At 31.8% G+C, this 16,109-nt stretch overlaps 1 protein-coding gene across 3 annotated transcripts; it reads left to right on the plus strand.

Moving 5' to 3' along the window:
* Positions 1-746: 746 nt before the first annotated feature.
* On the plus strand, positions 747-3,872 carry LOC109164945 (protein ABIL2-like). Of its 3 annotated transcripts, none has more exons than XM_019313509.1 (9): positions 747-928; positions 1,018-1,100; positions 1,193-1,343; positions 1,664-1,763; positions 1,876-1,995; positions 3,061-3,103; positions 3,193-3,284; positions 3,415-3,509; positions 3,613-3,810. In XM_019313509.1, the coding sequence occupies exons 1-9, from the start codon at positions 842-844 to the stop codon at positions 3,751-3,753; spliced, it is 912 nt and encodes a 303-aa protein (XP_019169054.1). In that variant the 5' UTR covers positions 747-841; the 3' UTR covers positions 3,754-3,810. The 3 variants fall into 3 exon arrangements, with proteins under 3 accessions (XP_019169054.1, XP_019169055.1, XP_019169053.1); XM_019313510.1 differs by having other exon boundaries at positions 750-928; positions 1,876-1,984; positions 3,059-3,103; positions 3,415-3,518; positions 3,616-3,810; XM_019313508.1 differs by having other exon boundaries at positions 751-928; positions 3,415-3,518; positions 3,616-3,872.
* The last annotated feature ends 12,237 nt before the right edge of the window (positions 3,873-16,109 follow it).

Raw genomic sequence — 16,109 nt, forward strand, 5'->3', positions numbered from 1 at the left:
GTGGGTTCAATCCCCACCCATGTGAATGGAGCAAACCATTTGGCCAGTCCCCTACCACTTAGTGTGCGTCCCATTGAGATTATATATATATTGAATACACCCCCTAAATGAACTAAGATAAAGTATTCAATAGATAAGGTTTGTTTTGTGCCCCAAGGCTAAGATCCTTTCCCAGGTATTTGATAAATCACTATACTCACACTCAACCTTTCAACCACTGAGTTATGCCTCGAGCTATGCCCGAGGTCCCTTTTTCCATACTTATACCTTATGTTGGTGGGTTAGATGTATTATTGTTAGTTAGAGATACAATAGTTGCCATTGGTACAACCTTTGACCTTTTGTAGCCCATCACATTAAAGAAGAGTCCCACAGCATTCATAATCCATCCCTAGTCCAAAGTAACTGCAAACACCAATACATAACACAATGTAAGCTAAGCTAATAGTGGCACATTTTGCCTACTTCCATACCAAATTTCGATACATTTTATTTTATACATTTATCTTTAACGAGCTGAACTTGACTGATTTATACTTAGATATGTTCGAACTCGACTTACGTTCGACCAGAGTTCCCGTGCCATAATATCATTACCCAAGTACATAACCAGCTTGCAACTCCTAAATATGACAGATCTATCCAACACCCCCTCCCTAAAGTCATAAACACCCATTTTCTACCAACTTTAAGTTCATTAATTTTGTATGAAAGTTTTCATACATTTTCCATCTCATAGTGCAACATTTATCTTATTTAAACTCCAGGCATTTCTTATATTTCATAAGCTTTACCCTCTTCCATTTTCACCAAAAATCAGGTTTGAGACTACTCCAACTTCATGGGGACTGAATTAGCTCATCAAGAAAGAAACAACTATGATGAAATCCTTATGCAACACAGAACAAACATTACTGACAGTTTGAAGGTGTGTCTATATTGTTCTGTATGATTTTTATTTTTTTTTGGAGTTTGATGGTACTATGTTAATAACATGAATCTTATGTTGGTACTTAGGATTTGAAGAATCTGAGGAAACAGTTTTACTCGGCTGCAGAATATTTTGAAGTGTCTTATGGCAAAGATGAGCACAAACAAGAGTAAATGAGAATGTTTTGGGCTTATGAAGTTGTTGATTTTCATTTCAAATTTTCTTAGTTCTTTTTTTTTGTTTTTGAATATATGTGGTTAGATTGGTGGATACCATGAAAGTTTATGTGAGCAAAGCTGTGATTAACACAGTGGATCACCTTGGTTCTATAGCTGCTAAACTTGACACTTTCTTGGATGAAAAAGTTGGTGAATTTTCTGCAACAGAACTTCGATTCTCTTGCGTTGAACAGGTATATATGCATTGCAGAAATGAAACCATGAACTTTACGACGGTGCATTAGAAAATACCAAACAGGCCGGGGGGAAAAGAAAAGAAATGATCTTTACCATATTGAATTCAAGAATGCATCTAGAACAGGTTTCTGCTTGTTGAGCATATAACCGTGCAATCTAACTATCAGCTTAGGCTTTTAGTTGAGATGGAGGATATGCTTCAATTTGGTATCAGTGTCTTATCAGTTTAGGCTTTTAGTTGAGATGGAACACATGCTTCAATTCTGCTATTGTTAAATTGGATCTCTGCTGACTGTTTTTTTGTTTGGGGCATTAGAGATCAAGATCATGCCAAGAATTCATCGACCGAAATGGCATTGAACAACAATCATTTGTCACTGTTTTGCCCAAGTACCTGAAACATTGTATCAATCCAGGCAATTTCTGTCATTCTCAATTTCTCAGCTCCTAGGACTGCAAAAAAACCTCAAAGAATGTTCTTACCTGCAGAATGCTTAATATGTTTTTTTCTTTTTTACTTGTTTTCAGGTTCAGATGTGGATACAGTGTCTGATTTAGGAAAATCAAACAGGAGAAGTCCTATGATGACAATTCTCTATCCTGGCCGGGACGAAATGCATCAAAACCAGCACCACCAACTCCAGCAAGGTACTCCTCCCAGCCATAACTTGGGTCAAACCAACACTAAAAATATTCAGTTGTTATACCATGGACCAGGGTCAGGTGGATTCTGGTTCTAAATTGTGTAATTTTAGTAGGAAAATATTACATGTACTTCCAACTTTTACTCCAACATACAAAATTTTGATGTAGATACTTGTATTGGGATCACATGAAAGAAAGTAGCTTATTAGTGCACGTCACATCTAAAATTTTGGGAGTATGATTTGTGAGTCTATGTAGTAGAACTCTTTTTAGTATTGGAATTGTGAACATCTAGAATATAAATTGTGTTTTTAAGTTTTTAGAATTTGTGAATACAATTCATGGTCATCACAAATTATGCATTTTTAAAAGATAAATTATGAATATTTAATATGTAAATTGTGTTTCTTTAGACCCAGGTCCACCTTACAAGGTAGACCCGTGTTAACATAATAATTTGCCAAAAATATTGAACCCAACATTATAAATTTTTGGAAATAATGTCAAATACATTCCATGAACTTTATATGATAGGTCAATTAGATGTAGAACTTTTAAAAGTTACAATTAAGCCTATCAACAGAGGAGTTAGCTATATCTCTTTTTAAAGGACTAATTAATTAGATTTGTTAGAGTAGCAGATACACAAATAGTTCTTGATGACCTCCCAGGGTTGAAGAATTTCGAACACTCAAGTATTATAGTTTGATCAGAGAAGAAGGTCATCCATATGCTACAAGTGGACAAGATCAACGAGGCCAAGCATAAACACGCTTATTATTGTCTTTATGGACGAGAAATTATATCGATGATTGGCTTCTTTGATTTTGGATGTGTTTGATAAATGGCTATTAGCTGATAGCTGTTGGCTGTGATTGGATTACTAGATTTAATTAGTTAATAGTATTAGCTGATTGTAGAAAATAATTTGATAAATTAGTTGTTAGTTGTTAGCTGATTATATACAAAATGATTTCTCAAAAAATTAATCGTAACTTTTTGAATTTTAGCATTTTAGATTTGGGATTTGGGATTCACTGTGTCATTTGTTTGCATATATCCTCTTAGGTTTTCTAGCAACAAAAACAAAAGAGCATCCTACCTTACCAAGGTATAGTATGAATATGAGTTTCATTTTAATTTGCCTCAAGCTCATCAATGCCGCCCATGCTAAACACAGTGAAAAAAAAAATGTTGCAGGAGAAGGCTGCAGAATAACCTTACATTTACACAAACTTCTCCAAATCCTCCTGCATTCACATTTACCCGGGCTGCATCTAGCAAAGAATTAGGTATATATATATATATATATATATGTACATAAACATATAAATATATAATATACTGTTATTGATGAGTAAGAACATAAACACTGACATTATATTCTTTACTAATAATACACACATCTATCTATCTATCAAGATTCCAGAGGGAAGCTGTCTGTTTCGCCACTTCGGTTTCGACTCAAGCGCTCTGAATCATACATTCACAGATCACCCCCTTTCAGTCCCTGCGATCTACGACAGGTAAGCTTAAACTTTTAGTTGGGACTGAAAACGTACATTTTTTCAATTTGGTATCAGAGCGTGATAAGTGAGATCGAGTTGTTGTGCGCAATGACAGTTTCGGCCCCAGCCGCAGAGGACAATTTCACTGCCCACAAAGCCTGCAAAACCTACTTCACAGAATATGAAGAAACTGCAGTCCAACAAGACTAAACGTACACTCCAATCACTGCTTAGCTTTCAATTCACGGATTAAGAAGCTAAGGATATTGAGATATTTCACAGTCTTGTAATTTTACACAAAATTCTTAAATAAAGCAACTTAAAGAATTTCATTCATATTCTTGTATTTTAAGTTTACATCTTGAACCTTGTTGCTTTATGTGAGAGATATTTAAAACTTATAAAAAAAAGTGATTATACGTCTGAACTATGAATATCTCATTCCCTCATTCCGGCCGCTCCACATATATATTTCTAAAAGCCTTACTCGGTTAGGACATAATACTTGTGGGATAAAAATAAATATTAAATAATTAACTAAACCTTTGAAAATGCTACGGGCATAAATAAATAAAAATTCACTATGGAAAATGATATGAAAGAATAGATCCCTTAAGAGTAAAACTTAATGAGTAGGATATTTATAGCATATTTATATTGTCAACAAAAATAAATAAATATCAATCAAATCAAAATATATGCTATAAAGTACGGAATAATTAAATAATATCTGTAACTTTATAGATTGATATATCATATTCCGTTCTACAAATCAATTATATTCTAATTGTTTCTTCATCATACTTAAAGTATTGCAACTTGGGCATAATGTTTGTTGGGAGTATTTATGTTTAAGGATTGTACTTAAATCAATCATAGTACTCGAAGACCATTTGATGGCTTGATTCCTAATTTTTTTCTTTTGGCTTATTATTTTTGTTTTCATTTCACTGCAATAGTTTAAACTCAAAAAAAAAATTAATTAAATTATTCTTAGCTTTGCTTTTAAAAATAAAATAAAATTCATTATTCTCGTCCAGAAGTACTAAGTGTGGAATAAAATGACAAAAAATTTAAAAAACATCATAATAACAATAATGTTGAGTAGTTAAACCGGTTGACTTTACATACAATAATATATGAAGCCAAAAATTTCCCTTATAAAATGCTGCACTGATGTGGTGAAGCACTAATACAACTTGTACCACTTTGCTAATTTGTATTTAACTTGGGATATACTTTAAAAATTATATATTACTTAAATTCTAATGGTTGTTTGATGACGTTTGGTTTTATTTTATTTTGTTTTGTTTGTCTTTAATTTCCCTTTTCTCTTAATAATGACTGAAAACATATTTTATTTGTTAAAAACAATTATGAGAAGTAATCCATGAGGTAAGATTTGAATATTATATATGTGTGTGTGTCTGTCCCTATTGTCCATCTACTTCCTAGTGCAGTGTGACGCATAAGGGTGCAAACAAGTCGAGCAATTCGAGAGTCGTTTGGTCAACATTTAATTCGAGTTCAGTTAAATTTGAATTTAAATTAAATTACAATTCATTTTTTTGGGATAATATTTAATTTAATATTAGTATATGACATATGTATTTATAAAAATTATATTAAAAATATTATTAAAGCACAAAAAAATTGAATTTCAAAATTATAAGTAAATGTTAAAGAAAATATGTAAACAAAAAAAAAAAGAGAATATAATTAATTCGATCAGTAAATAAAAATATCAAATAAATAAAAAATAAAACAAAAAGATTAATATAAGATTTGACAAAAATCATATTAATTATTCTTAAAATGAAAATAAAAATGTGTACATCACTATCAAGAAGTCATTAGTTATAGTTAGGAGGGAGACCAGATTATTTAATAGAGCATCAACTTGCAGATTTAGGAATTAAATAATTGTTAAATTACTAAAAATGGAGTATTTGAACTGTGTAGACCAGATATATATAATATTCAGAAGAATATATTGATTATACGTTTCTGCTTTCTTCAGAGATAAGTCACAACATTTTGCTTTGCTGCTTGCTCTAAATAGTTGGATAGATTCTTTCATTTTATTTTGACTTCAATTTCTTGATTCTTTCCCCTTTCCTCCCTACCAATACATATATACTTATTCAAGGATAAGAATGGTGATATATACATCGGATTTTATCTGTATAATATTGATATGCCATGACTTGATCGGATATATCGGAGGATCAGTTTTTGTTGTTTAATCATACCATGCACATAAGCACATTAGATCACGATAATAAATTTGTTATGATTAATTAATTTAGGAATAAGATCAAAATTGGCCACAGTAAGAAAGTATAATTAGATCACGACAAAAAAAAAAAAAAAAAAAAAAGTGTAAACTACTTAAACATCCTAAATGTATGCAATTTCACCTGGTTATAATCCATTTCATCAAATTTCATTCTTATACATGAATGGTGACAACCTAATGAAATGATTCTTGAGTAGACAATCTAATTAATGAAATGAATGGTAACCTGTTATCAGGTGAAATTGCATATATTTGTGGTGTTTAGTGATCTAATTGTACTTTTTTTCGTTCAGTGACCTAATTACACTTTCAGGTTATGTTTAGTGGCCTAATTACACTTTCAAGTTACGTTCAGTGACCAATGTGAACCTTATTCCATTATATTATGTCAATAAGTTCATGTGAGAATTGATAAGAAATAAGTTATTAAGGTTATAATTCGATGATTATACACCATTATTTAAAGTCATATCATTTGTTTTTATAATTTACATGTCCTAATTAAGATAGACCATTCTCGTAGGTTGTTTAATTATTCTGGTGAATACTTTTTGGGAATAATAAATTTTCAACGACAAATTAAGTATTTCTAATTTCACCTACTATAGAATTAGAAATTTGTCTTTTAATTAATATACATTAAGATTCTATGCATTATCCAAAGTCTTGCATCTCTTTTAAATGAGTTTAATTAACATTTTATTTATAAATTTAGATCATATATATACATACAAAATGAAAATGATGGAGATCTATCATCCTCACTTCCGGGCTATATATATACAAGCATATATCAGTGGTCCAGCAGGAATTTTTATCTTTATTTTTAAAACATTTTTACTATATATAATTGCCTTTTTCATGGGTTGAATTGGGTGTATGAACAATGTACAAAAAAGACAGAAAAGTGGGGCTACAATTTACAGGACCATGAAAACAACGTGGAAAAAAGATTGGCTGTGATTCTGTGAACAACTTACGGCGACGTCGTTTTCGGTTTATTTTTATTTTTAATTATTATAATCAATAATCAGAGAATGACAAATTCCACTTGTATTTCAATTCCTCCGTTCCAGTCAGAGCACACAACACAATGCAAATTGTGGTTCACAAATTATGACAAAATTGAAATTGTTGCTATATATATTATTCCTTTAATATATAGTGCAAGTATTTGTTTAAATTTTTAGTTGGAATAGACGTAAAATATCTTTTTATTTTGTATCAGAGTTCTATTTTATTATGAGGAAATTACATTATTAATTGTGTATTGTGATATAATATAGTCCGATTACCTTAAGTTGGAATGGTTTAGAATAGTAAGTCTGACAGTTGGTTACTTGGTTTGGTAATCACAAAATTTCAAATTCGACCGTCTGTGGGAGCTGTATTTTGATTTTCTTGGTTTGAACTAGTCGGACAATTTAAGTTAGTTTCTTATCGTGATCTTTTACTGATTAAAGTTACACGACAAGATTCATTCAGAGCGCAGTTTTAAATATTGATTATGAATTTTTTTTCTTAAATCAAATATCCATTATGAACTTTTTTTCATAAATCAAATGAATAGTTTAATTTAGAATAGTTTGTAGTTGATGACCTCATGAGGGGATCAATCTCAATGAAGCTTTCTATAAAGTATAAACAGTAACGCCTACCATGTGCATGCAAATATGCCGTGTTTAATTTGGAAGTAGCTAGCTGGCTAGTTGTCAACTGTAAGATAATTAGCAACTTGTTCTTTTTAATATTATTGATTTAATTTAATTTAATTTTTTGACGTTGTATTACTCCCTATATATATTGCAAAACTGCTGGGTGACAAGAATTAATCAACTTGTAACATTTTTTAATATAATATTGTGATATTAAAAAGAAAAAAAAAAAAAGTAACGAGGTCAAAATGCACTATATTTATTACTATATAAATAAAATTAAATTAATCAACTTGGTTAGCGTGAGTAGCGGTGCACTCTCATCCTTTAAGAGAGGTTGTGAGTTCGAACCCCTCTCGTATGTAAAAATCAACCTGGCCAGCATGTTGTCCCTTAATATAGCTGACCCAGTACAAACGGGCTTAAAGTTATCTCCTACAGTTAGGATCTGCTCAAGACATCTATAATTGAAGAGAAAATTTTGATATACCACTATAATTCAAAAATTAGTTATAACTAATAATGCGTCTAATCTTTGTATCTTAGAGTCAAGGCGAACTACTTTAGACCAGAAATGTTAAGTATAAGAGTGAGGTTGAGTGTCTCTAAGTAAAATTAAAGGTGTATGTGAAAAGCCCCCCTCATCAGTAATAATTGTGCCTTATATAGGCAAGCGATGAGACACATGCCGAAGGAACGACATGTTCTCCACGTGACAGATGCAGGTTGGTCGGTCAAAGAGGCGATGCTACGTGTTTGATCACAACGAAAAAGGTTGATGTGATGTGATAAGACAGTGTGCCTGGGGCATTATGCTCGGTCAAATGGGTAAAGAAGTAATTTGATTTTCCGGTCTTAAAGGAGATATCCCGATGGGGTGGTCGGGCAGTCTCAGAAGTGATGCAATCCTGCCTAGTAAGCAACCAGTGCGGTCTGTCTCGGTCGTCTGTCAAAAAACCCTATTAGGCATATATGTATTATCAATAACTAATAGTGAATGTACAACTTTATTTTCTTATACTTGCCTAGTAATTAGCCCCATGTTTGATACTGAATTTGACCTTTCAAGTCTTCGCCTAACAATTCCCTCCCAGCACCTGTCAGTCTCAACTACATATATAGCATGGGATTCAATTCGAACTCATATCCTACTCTAATACTAATTGTTAGATTAAGTGTTTATCACTAGTCAAATGTTATAGCTAAGGGTGCAAACTAATCAAGTTGCTCGTAAGCTGGTTGCAAGCAACTCGGTCAAAGTTTGATTTGAGATCGATCAAATTCGATTTCGTGCCGAACTCGAGCTTAAATATTTTTTGTTGTAACTCATCATCGAACCGCTTGCAAGCCATTTGTGTGTGTGTAATATAAAATAATATTATAGAATGAATTTTAAGAAAAAGAAAAACTAAAGCAAAAAAATCGAATTCAATTCGAGCCAATGAAACTAAACTTGAGGCATATAAAAAATAACAAGACAATCTCAAACTTACAATTTAATATTTAATCAAAGCTTGAACTCGAGCTCCAACCTTTATAAAATTTTCAAACTCAAATTTAAGCTAACTTAAATTGGTTTGTACCCTATACTTATAGCTATTATCATTCGATGGAGTCGATGGTAAGCGTGTAGTATCAAGGAATTAATGATTAGCGGATAAGGGGGGCTTAATCAATAATCATGCATCAAAAATTCAAAAATGATTACTCCATAATTATTAATAAATTGAATGAGCGGATAGCTTAAACGTTAACTTCATCGGTGTCAACGTGGGCCCATAATAATATTATACGGAGTATCCATTAAAAATAAGATTATTTACTATGATTCTGATTCTACCTTGATTTGTGAAACCCTGTCTTGTCGTACGCTGCAGTTGAGATATTTTCGAATTTCTGTTCCGTCGTACGTCTCCAAATTTACAACACCCTACTACCCTACTAACAACAATGTTTTCAAATAACAAGTGGAGGACAATTTAGTCAAGTTCATGTCGCTTTTTGTTATTAATTATTACTACGGAGTATATATTTATATTGCGCCTACATTTCTATTCTGGAAACTAGAACATAACAAATTATTAACACCAATTTGTAAAATAATAATAGAGTTAATACCCAAAATCGTCCTCGACTATAGTGGTTTTTCTCAATTTCGTCCTAAACGACTTTGGTGACTTAATATCGTCCCAGACTTTTGTGTTTCGCTCAATTTAGTCCTCCATTTGTTATTCCGTCAAATTGGTGTTAAATTAAGGGACAATTCAGTAATGTCAATATTGATCTCTCTTTACTTTCAACTTGTGAAGTGCGAAATTCCTCTTTCTTGTACGAATTACACCCATAATTACTCCCGGACCTGCAAATCAAATTTTATATTCGCAGTTTTAGGAGTAATTCTGGGAGTAATTCGTAAAAAAAAAAAAAGGATTTCGCAGTTCACATGTCTATGAGTAAAGAGGTGCTAATATTAAAATTACTGAATTGTCTATTTATTTAACACCAAATGGACAGAATAACAAATGAGGGATTAAATTGAGCAAAAACACAAAAGTCTAGGACTAAATTGAGCGAAACACAAAAGTCTGGGACGATATTAGGTCACCAAAGTCGTTTAGAACGAAATTGAGAAAAACCACTATAGTCGAGGACGATTTTGAGTATTAACTCAATAATAATAATAATAATAATAATAATAATAATAATAATAATAATAATAATAATAATAATAATAATAATAATAATAATAATAATAATAATAATAATAGTGCTACTTTTGTCCGCATGAGCAGTTCAATTGGTGACGATAATTTTTTAAAATATTTTTTTTGAATACTTTTGACTCTATTACATTGTAGTATCTGTTCAAATATTTTTAAAAAAAATATTATTAAACCAAACAAATGAAAAAGGAGTTCAAGAGTACGCCGACGGCAAAACATGGAGGGCAATTAATTGCATGATTTTCCCCCCTTTAAGAAAAAATCATAATCCTAATTAGTTTAATAACAACAATTGTAAAGTAGTCTTAAGGATTTAAATAATCTAATTACAGAACATCATGTTTCTTAATATATTGTCGTGATAATTACGACAGATTCCACTTCTAATCTTGCTACTTCTGAGCCATTTAATTTGCTGAATAAAATATACGCGCACTTATATTACATAAACTAAACAAATTCCGTGTAAGGGAAACGACACTTTTTCCCCCTGAGTTATATACCTATAGCATTTTTTCCCCTTAAATTATTGAAGTGGCTGTTTTTTCTCCTGAAATGTTAAATGGACATATTTACTCTTAAACTAAATATTTAATTTATTTTTTTCCAAGAAATTATGACCATAATTTGGTTCAAACTAAACAAACACTATAGCAACCAAACTGAAATATTCCAATTACAATTTAGAATCGAAATTCGATATTTAGAGCTTATTAAAACCATGAACCGGAACGGACGGTTCATGTTCCGAACTGAAAAAAAAATACATTTATTGTTGAATTTAGACTATTTTAAAAAAAAAATAAAAAATAAAATTTTAAAATAAAGACGGTGCAAAATCGCGAATCGGATCCGGAACAGCCGGTTCACGGTTCAAGATTCAATTTTTTTGATACATAATTTTAATAAATTGACATTTAAATATTGAGTTCTAGATCTGAATTATAACCGGAAACTATTAATTCTATTGCTTTAGTATCCGGTTCAATTCAAACCGAACCGTGGTCATCCCTACGTATACGCAATAATTTGTTGGAGTAGTAAAATAAATAAAATGTTTACTTTAAGGGTATAAATGTCAATTTAATATATCAGGGGGAAAAAGAACCACTTTTAGAATAATTGAGGGGGCTAATGTGCTTACCTAAAGAATTGAGGGGGAAAAAGTGCTATAAGTATATAACTCAGGGGTAAAAAGTGTCATTTTCCCTTCAGTGTAATAATTGTAGAATCTTTTATAAAATGTCTCGAGATCATTTTCTTTTAAAAATAAAATACTCATTAATAACTATTCACAAAAGTAACACCACTTTCTTGATTTAATATTACATTTTAGCATAACACATTCTAAAGTGTGGATCAACATTGATAAGGTGCCGATAAACATTGATACTTCTTGTATCAGGTATGGAACACATATCATTGAGATATAGGCAGTAACGAACCGAGCACCTCTATGGTTTTTCGTAAGGTTGGCCTTGAGGGAAATGATCCGTTCTCGAGCGGCACTAGCTAGCATAACTGGCAACAAGTCGTTGTCAGGCATCACTGGCGGTTTTAGTCGTGAATATCAGGGGTTGAATTGTGTTACAACAACTCCCTAAAAGAGCACTAACAATTATCCGGTCTTGGTGATACCATATTAGAAGAGACGGGTTCATGGTGGATCATGTGAGAACACTTCCATAGGAGAGTAATAAGAACCAATCTCAGCTTTACATCCGTAAAAAATTCGACGAATCTGATCAGATTAAAAAAAAAAAAAAAAAGAAAAAAGACACGGTACCAATTTCGTAATTATCATCAACTTCGTTGTGCAAACTTTAACACTTAAATATGCAATCTTTAACAACTAAATATACAAATCTGGTACCAGGACTATGTGGTCCAATGGTACCCGGGTTGGACTTCCATTTGGAAGGTTGTGAGTTCGAGCCTCAGTGGAGGTATTATTAGCTCTTTGTGTTTCAGTAGGTTGAGAAAGTATATGAACAGATACTACAATGTAATAGAGCTAGTAGCATTCAAAAAAATATATATATATATATATATATACAAATCTGGTAAATTTTATAAAATCAACAAAAAGGCTAAATTTTAAATGGTTACACCTTAAGCAGTAAAAAGTGAACCACTAGACTAAATAAAATAAAAAATTTAGTCATAAAACAACAAAATCGAAACCCTAATTGCAATGTACTTTGCAGTTTTGCAAGTGCAAACTTTTAATACTAAATATGCAAAATATTAACACTAAATGTGCGAAACGTTAATACTAAATGTGTCATCACGTTTGCATAGTAAAATTGGTGATAATTACGAAACTGCCACCACATTTTTCTTTAAATCTAATCTGGTGCGTTCAAATTTTCTAGATGTAAGGTTGTGATTAGTTTTTAGTTTTCTCTTACGGACCTATTCTCATATGATCCAATACACACACACACACACACACACACACACACACACACACACACACACACACATAGATAGATAGCTTTTCGTACAGTTGTGCGGTTAACACAAAAAGACGCACTTTAAGTACACAAACCACACACCTTAAACACACAAACAAAGCACCTTAAGAACACAGACCACGCACCTAAAATTTTAAAATGGCGCACTTTAAGTACACAAACCACACCAAGACTATGTGGTTTAATGGTACCCCTAGGTTGGACTTCCATTTAGAAGGTTACGAGTTCGAGCCTCAATGGAGGTGTTATTGGTTTTCTGTGTTTCAGTAAACTGACGCACCTTAAACATATAAAAACCACGCATCTAAAGCTTTAGGCCGACGAACCTTAAGTTTCAACAACTGATGCACCTAAATCACACATCGATGCACTTAAATTTTCAACAAACAACTGACGCACCTTAAGCCACACAGTACAAAAACCACGCACCTAATTGTTACCGCATTTTTTTAATCATTGTTAATCTTGAACATTGATTTAGACAATATCAATAATTCAAATTTAACCATACAATTGTACGAGAGTGCGAGACACACCTAATTGCACGAAAACTGAATTCTACTACTATATATATATATATATATATATATATATATATATATATTAGAGCAATTATGAATGTTTAGGCCACCTACTGTCTTTCCTGGAAAGAGCGGAGGACAAGACACTGCACACATGAATAACTTTGATGACGTTTTTTATATTTTACAAGTATTATTATAGTATCTTTATTAATATAATTAATTAATTATTGTTGTCCATTACAAACGTAGATCAACACTTATTTCCTTAATTAATAAATAAAAAGGAAACTACTACATTGATTCATGTTTAATTAATAATTTAATATATAATTAATTAATTGTTGTTGTCCATTACAAACGTAGATCAACACTTATTTCCTTAATTAATAAATAAAAATGAAACTACTACATTGATTCTACTACATTTTCAATTGATGTTTTTCCTTTTCGTTTGTTGGTGGATGAGTTTCAATTTCTATGATTGATTATATATTTAAAATTATTATACTTTTAATAAAAATTGCTACAACCAACTATTATGCATGTAGTGTGATGACACCTTGATATTATTTTAAATGAGTGGTCACATAATCGAATCTAATGATAAAAAAAATACTATCTTGCATATATAGAATTATGATTATTTCAAAAATAAATTGTTACAATAAGTTTAGTGTCTTTTCGCCATTGTTGAAATTTTCATTAATATATACACGTTATGTTTTCGTTGAGATAATATCAATTAGATTCGTCGTTAGACCCTTAAAAGTGTTTGTTGTATTCATTGAAACTCATTATCAATTTATCTTGATACGAAGATCGGACTAATGAAAGAAAAATTCTATCATAAATGAGTTGGTTTGATAATTACAATATTCCAAATTTGATTCTATGCATGAGCTACCTATTGACTTTTTCCATTTGAGTCGATCAGTTATAGACAACTCACGTAGACTCTTTCAGTAATTTTTCAATTCTAACATACTTTTCATACAACAACGTAGCTTATATTGAGGCAATTGAATTTTGCTATGAAATTAGCTCACCAGTTCAATTATATCTATATCTATACTATATATACTAATAAGAGTGAATATAAGTTAGGCGAGGAAATTATACTTTTGGTCCTGTGACTATTGTGGTCTTGTTAATTTGAGTACTTGACTTTAAAAACTAACAATTTAGTCCTATAACTATGCAATTTTTAACACATTTAGTCCCCCCCGGCTAAATCGCCGGCCAAATGTTGCCGAAAAAACGTAATTATTTTAAAATAGTTTATTTATGGGGGTAAAATGGTCCTTGTGAGCTTAAAAAAAGGGGGAAAGTTTTAATTTGTTATTGTTTTCTGCTTCCCTCAATCCCTCCTCGTCATTGCATCAAGTTTTACGCGAAGAAGTAGGCAACGAGGAAAGAAGAGGAGGAAGAAATCTGGTCTTCCATTCACAGACCCGTGTTTCTGATCCAAAGCTGCAAAGCTCAAATAATGAGTCTCATAGCGCTAAACATGGGTAGCAAGAAGCAGAGAGAAAAGAGTCGGTGCAGTAATTATTCTTGCGCGGTGGCGTAGGGAGGCCGGGAGAGTGCCGGAAAGGGTAAGCGCCATTAACACACATAATGCTAAAAGCCAGATTCCAGAATGTATTCACGAAGAAGAAGGCTTTTCCCGACGGAATCCCACCATAGAGAAAGTTCCGGCTGATTCCAAGAAACCTGAGGTTCTGCAACTCCGACAAGCTTTCCGGTAATGCACCGGTTATCCTCCCCAAAACAACGCTAAACTCAGCCGGCCAGCCCAGAAAGTTTCCCAATCATCGGATCAATCCTTCCAGTCAATCCCGGTGACCCATCCCTGAGATTCAATGCGACCACCTTATCCCCATCGCAAAAAAACTCCGGCAATGCCACAGGGATGTGCGCATTCTTTGCTTTATTCCTCAGAAATGTTTATAGTTTGTGGGACTGCACTGCCTGCCTCTCTAAGATGTGATATTAGTTTGTTGTCGACTTTACTATTTTAATCTCCATCTAAACAAATTATGTCCTTTTGACATTATCATATGATGGTTTGGTGTGTTGAATGCGTGTAATGAATTCTTTGGTTGGGTACCAATCAACAATTATAGTTTGAGCTTTCCAATCAACAATAAGATGAATAAGGAAATGAAGAACCATTATGGTCTTCCATTCACAGACCCGTGTTTCCGATACGCAGACCAGGAGAAGAAGGAAGATTAAAGAAATGACTGATTTGCCCCCAAATTAAAAAATATTAAAATGGATTAAAAGATTCCGGCGACATTTGGCCGGGAGGACTAAATGTGTTAAAAATTGTATAGTTACGGGACTAAATTGATAGTTTTTAAAGTCAAGTACTCAAATTAACAAGACTACAATAGTCACAAGACTAAAAGTGTAATTTTCTCTAAGTTAGGCCTATAACGAGAACTAAAAAACGTCCGTCCAATTATTTGATGAAATGAATGATTCAGATTATTTAATTTTAATCTTTTTTATTTTCCTACTTTATCCTTTATTATATTATTTTCTTCCTTTAAATACATGCATTCCGTTAATATAAACTTTAATAATAAAATATTCTGTTAACTATTTTATTTTTATTATTATTATTATTATTATTATTATTATTATTATTATTATTATTATTATTATTATTATTATTATTCATTTATCAAAATTTTCTAAAATTTATGGTCATGTTGCATTTACGTGGACGCTATCCCTTTGTAGATTCTCGTCCTCCCCCCGTCCCCCGTATTTTGGCTCCTATTTATATTGATTATTAATTCAGGAAAGCTGAAAAAATAAGTAGTCTTATCAATTTATATTGATATATTTAATATGCATTTGATATTTTATTTTGACCAGAAAAAACAACAATATTCATATCATTTGATTTGAACCAATCAT

Source organism: Ipomoea nil, unplaced genomic scaffold (assembly GCF_001879475.1).
Source record: "Ipomoea nil cultivar Tokyo-kokei standard unplaced genomic scaffold, Asagao_1.1 scaffold3069, whole genome shotgun sequence".
Taxonomy (NCBI): Eukaryota; Viridiplantae; Streptophyta; class Magnoliopsida; order Solanales; family Convolvulaceae; genus Ipomoea; species Ipomoea nil.

Bases quoted from the DNA above. Each gene is read 5' to 3' on its own strand.
- LOC109164945 (XM_019313508.1), top strand. From the start codon at position 842: ATGGGGACTGAATTAGCTCATCAAGAAAGAAACAACTATGATGAAATC. The intron at 3,285-3,414 runs GTATATATATAT...CTATCTATCAAG, and splicing joins TGCATCTAGCAAAGAATTAG to ATTCCAGAGGGAAGCTGTCT. The intron at 3,519-3,615 runs GTAAGCTTAAAC...GCGCAATGACAG, and splicing joins GTCCCTGCGATCTACGACAG to TTTCGGCCCCAGCCGCAGAG.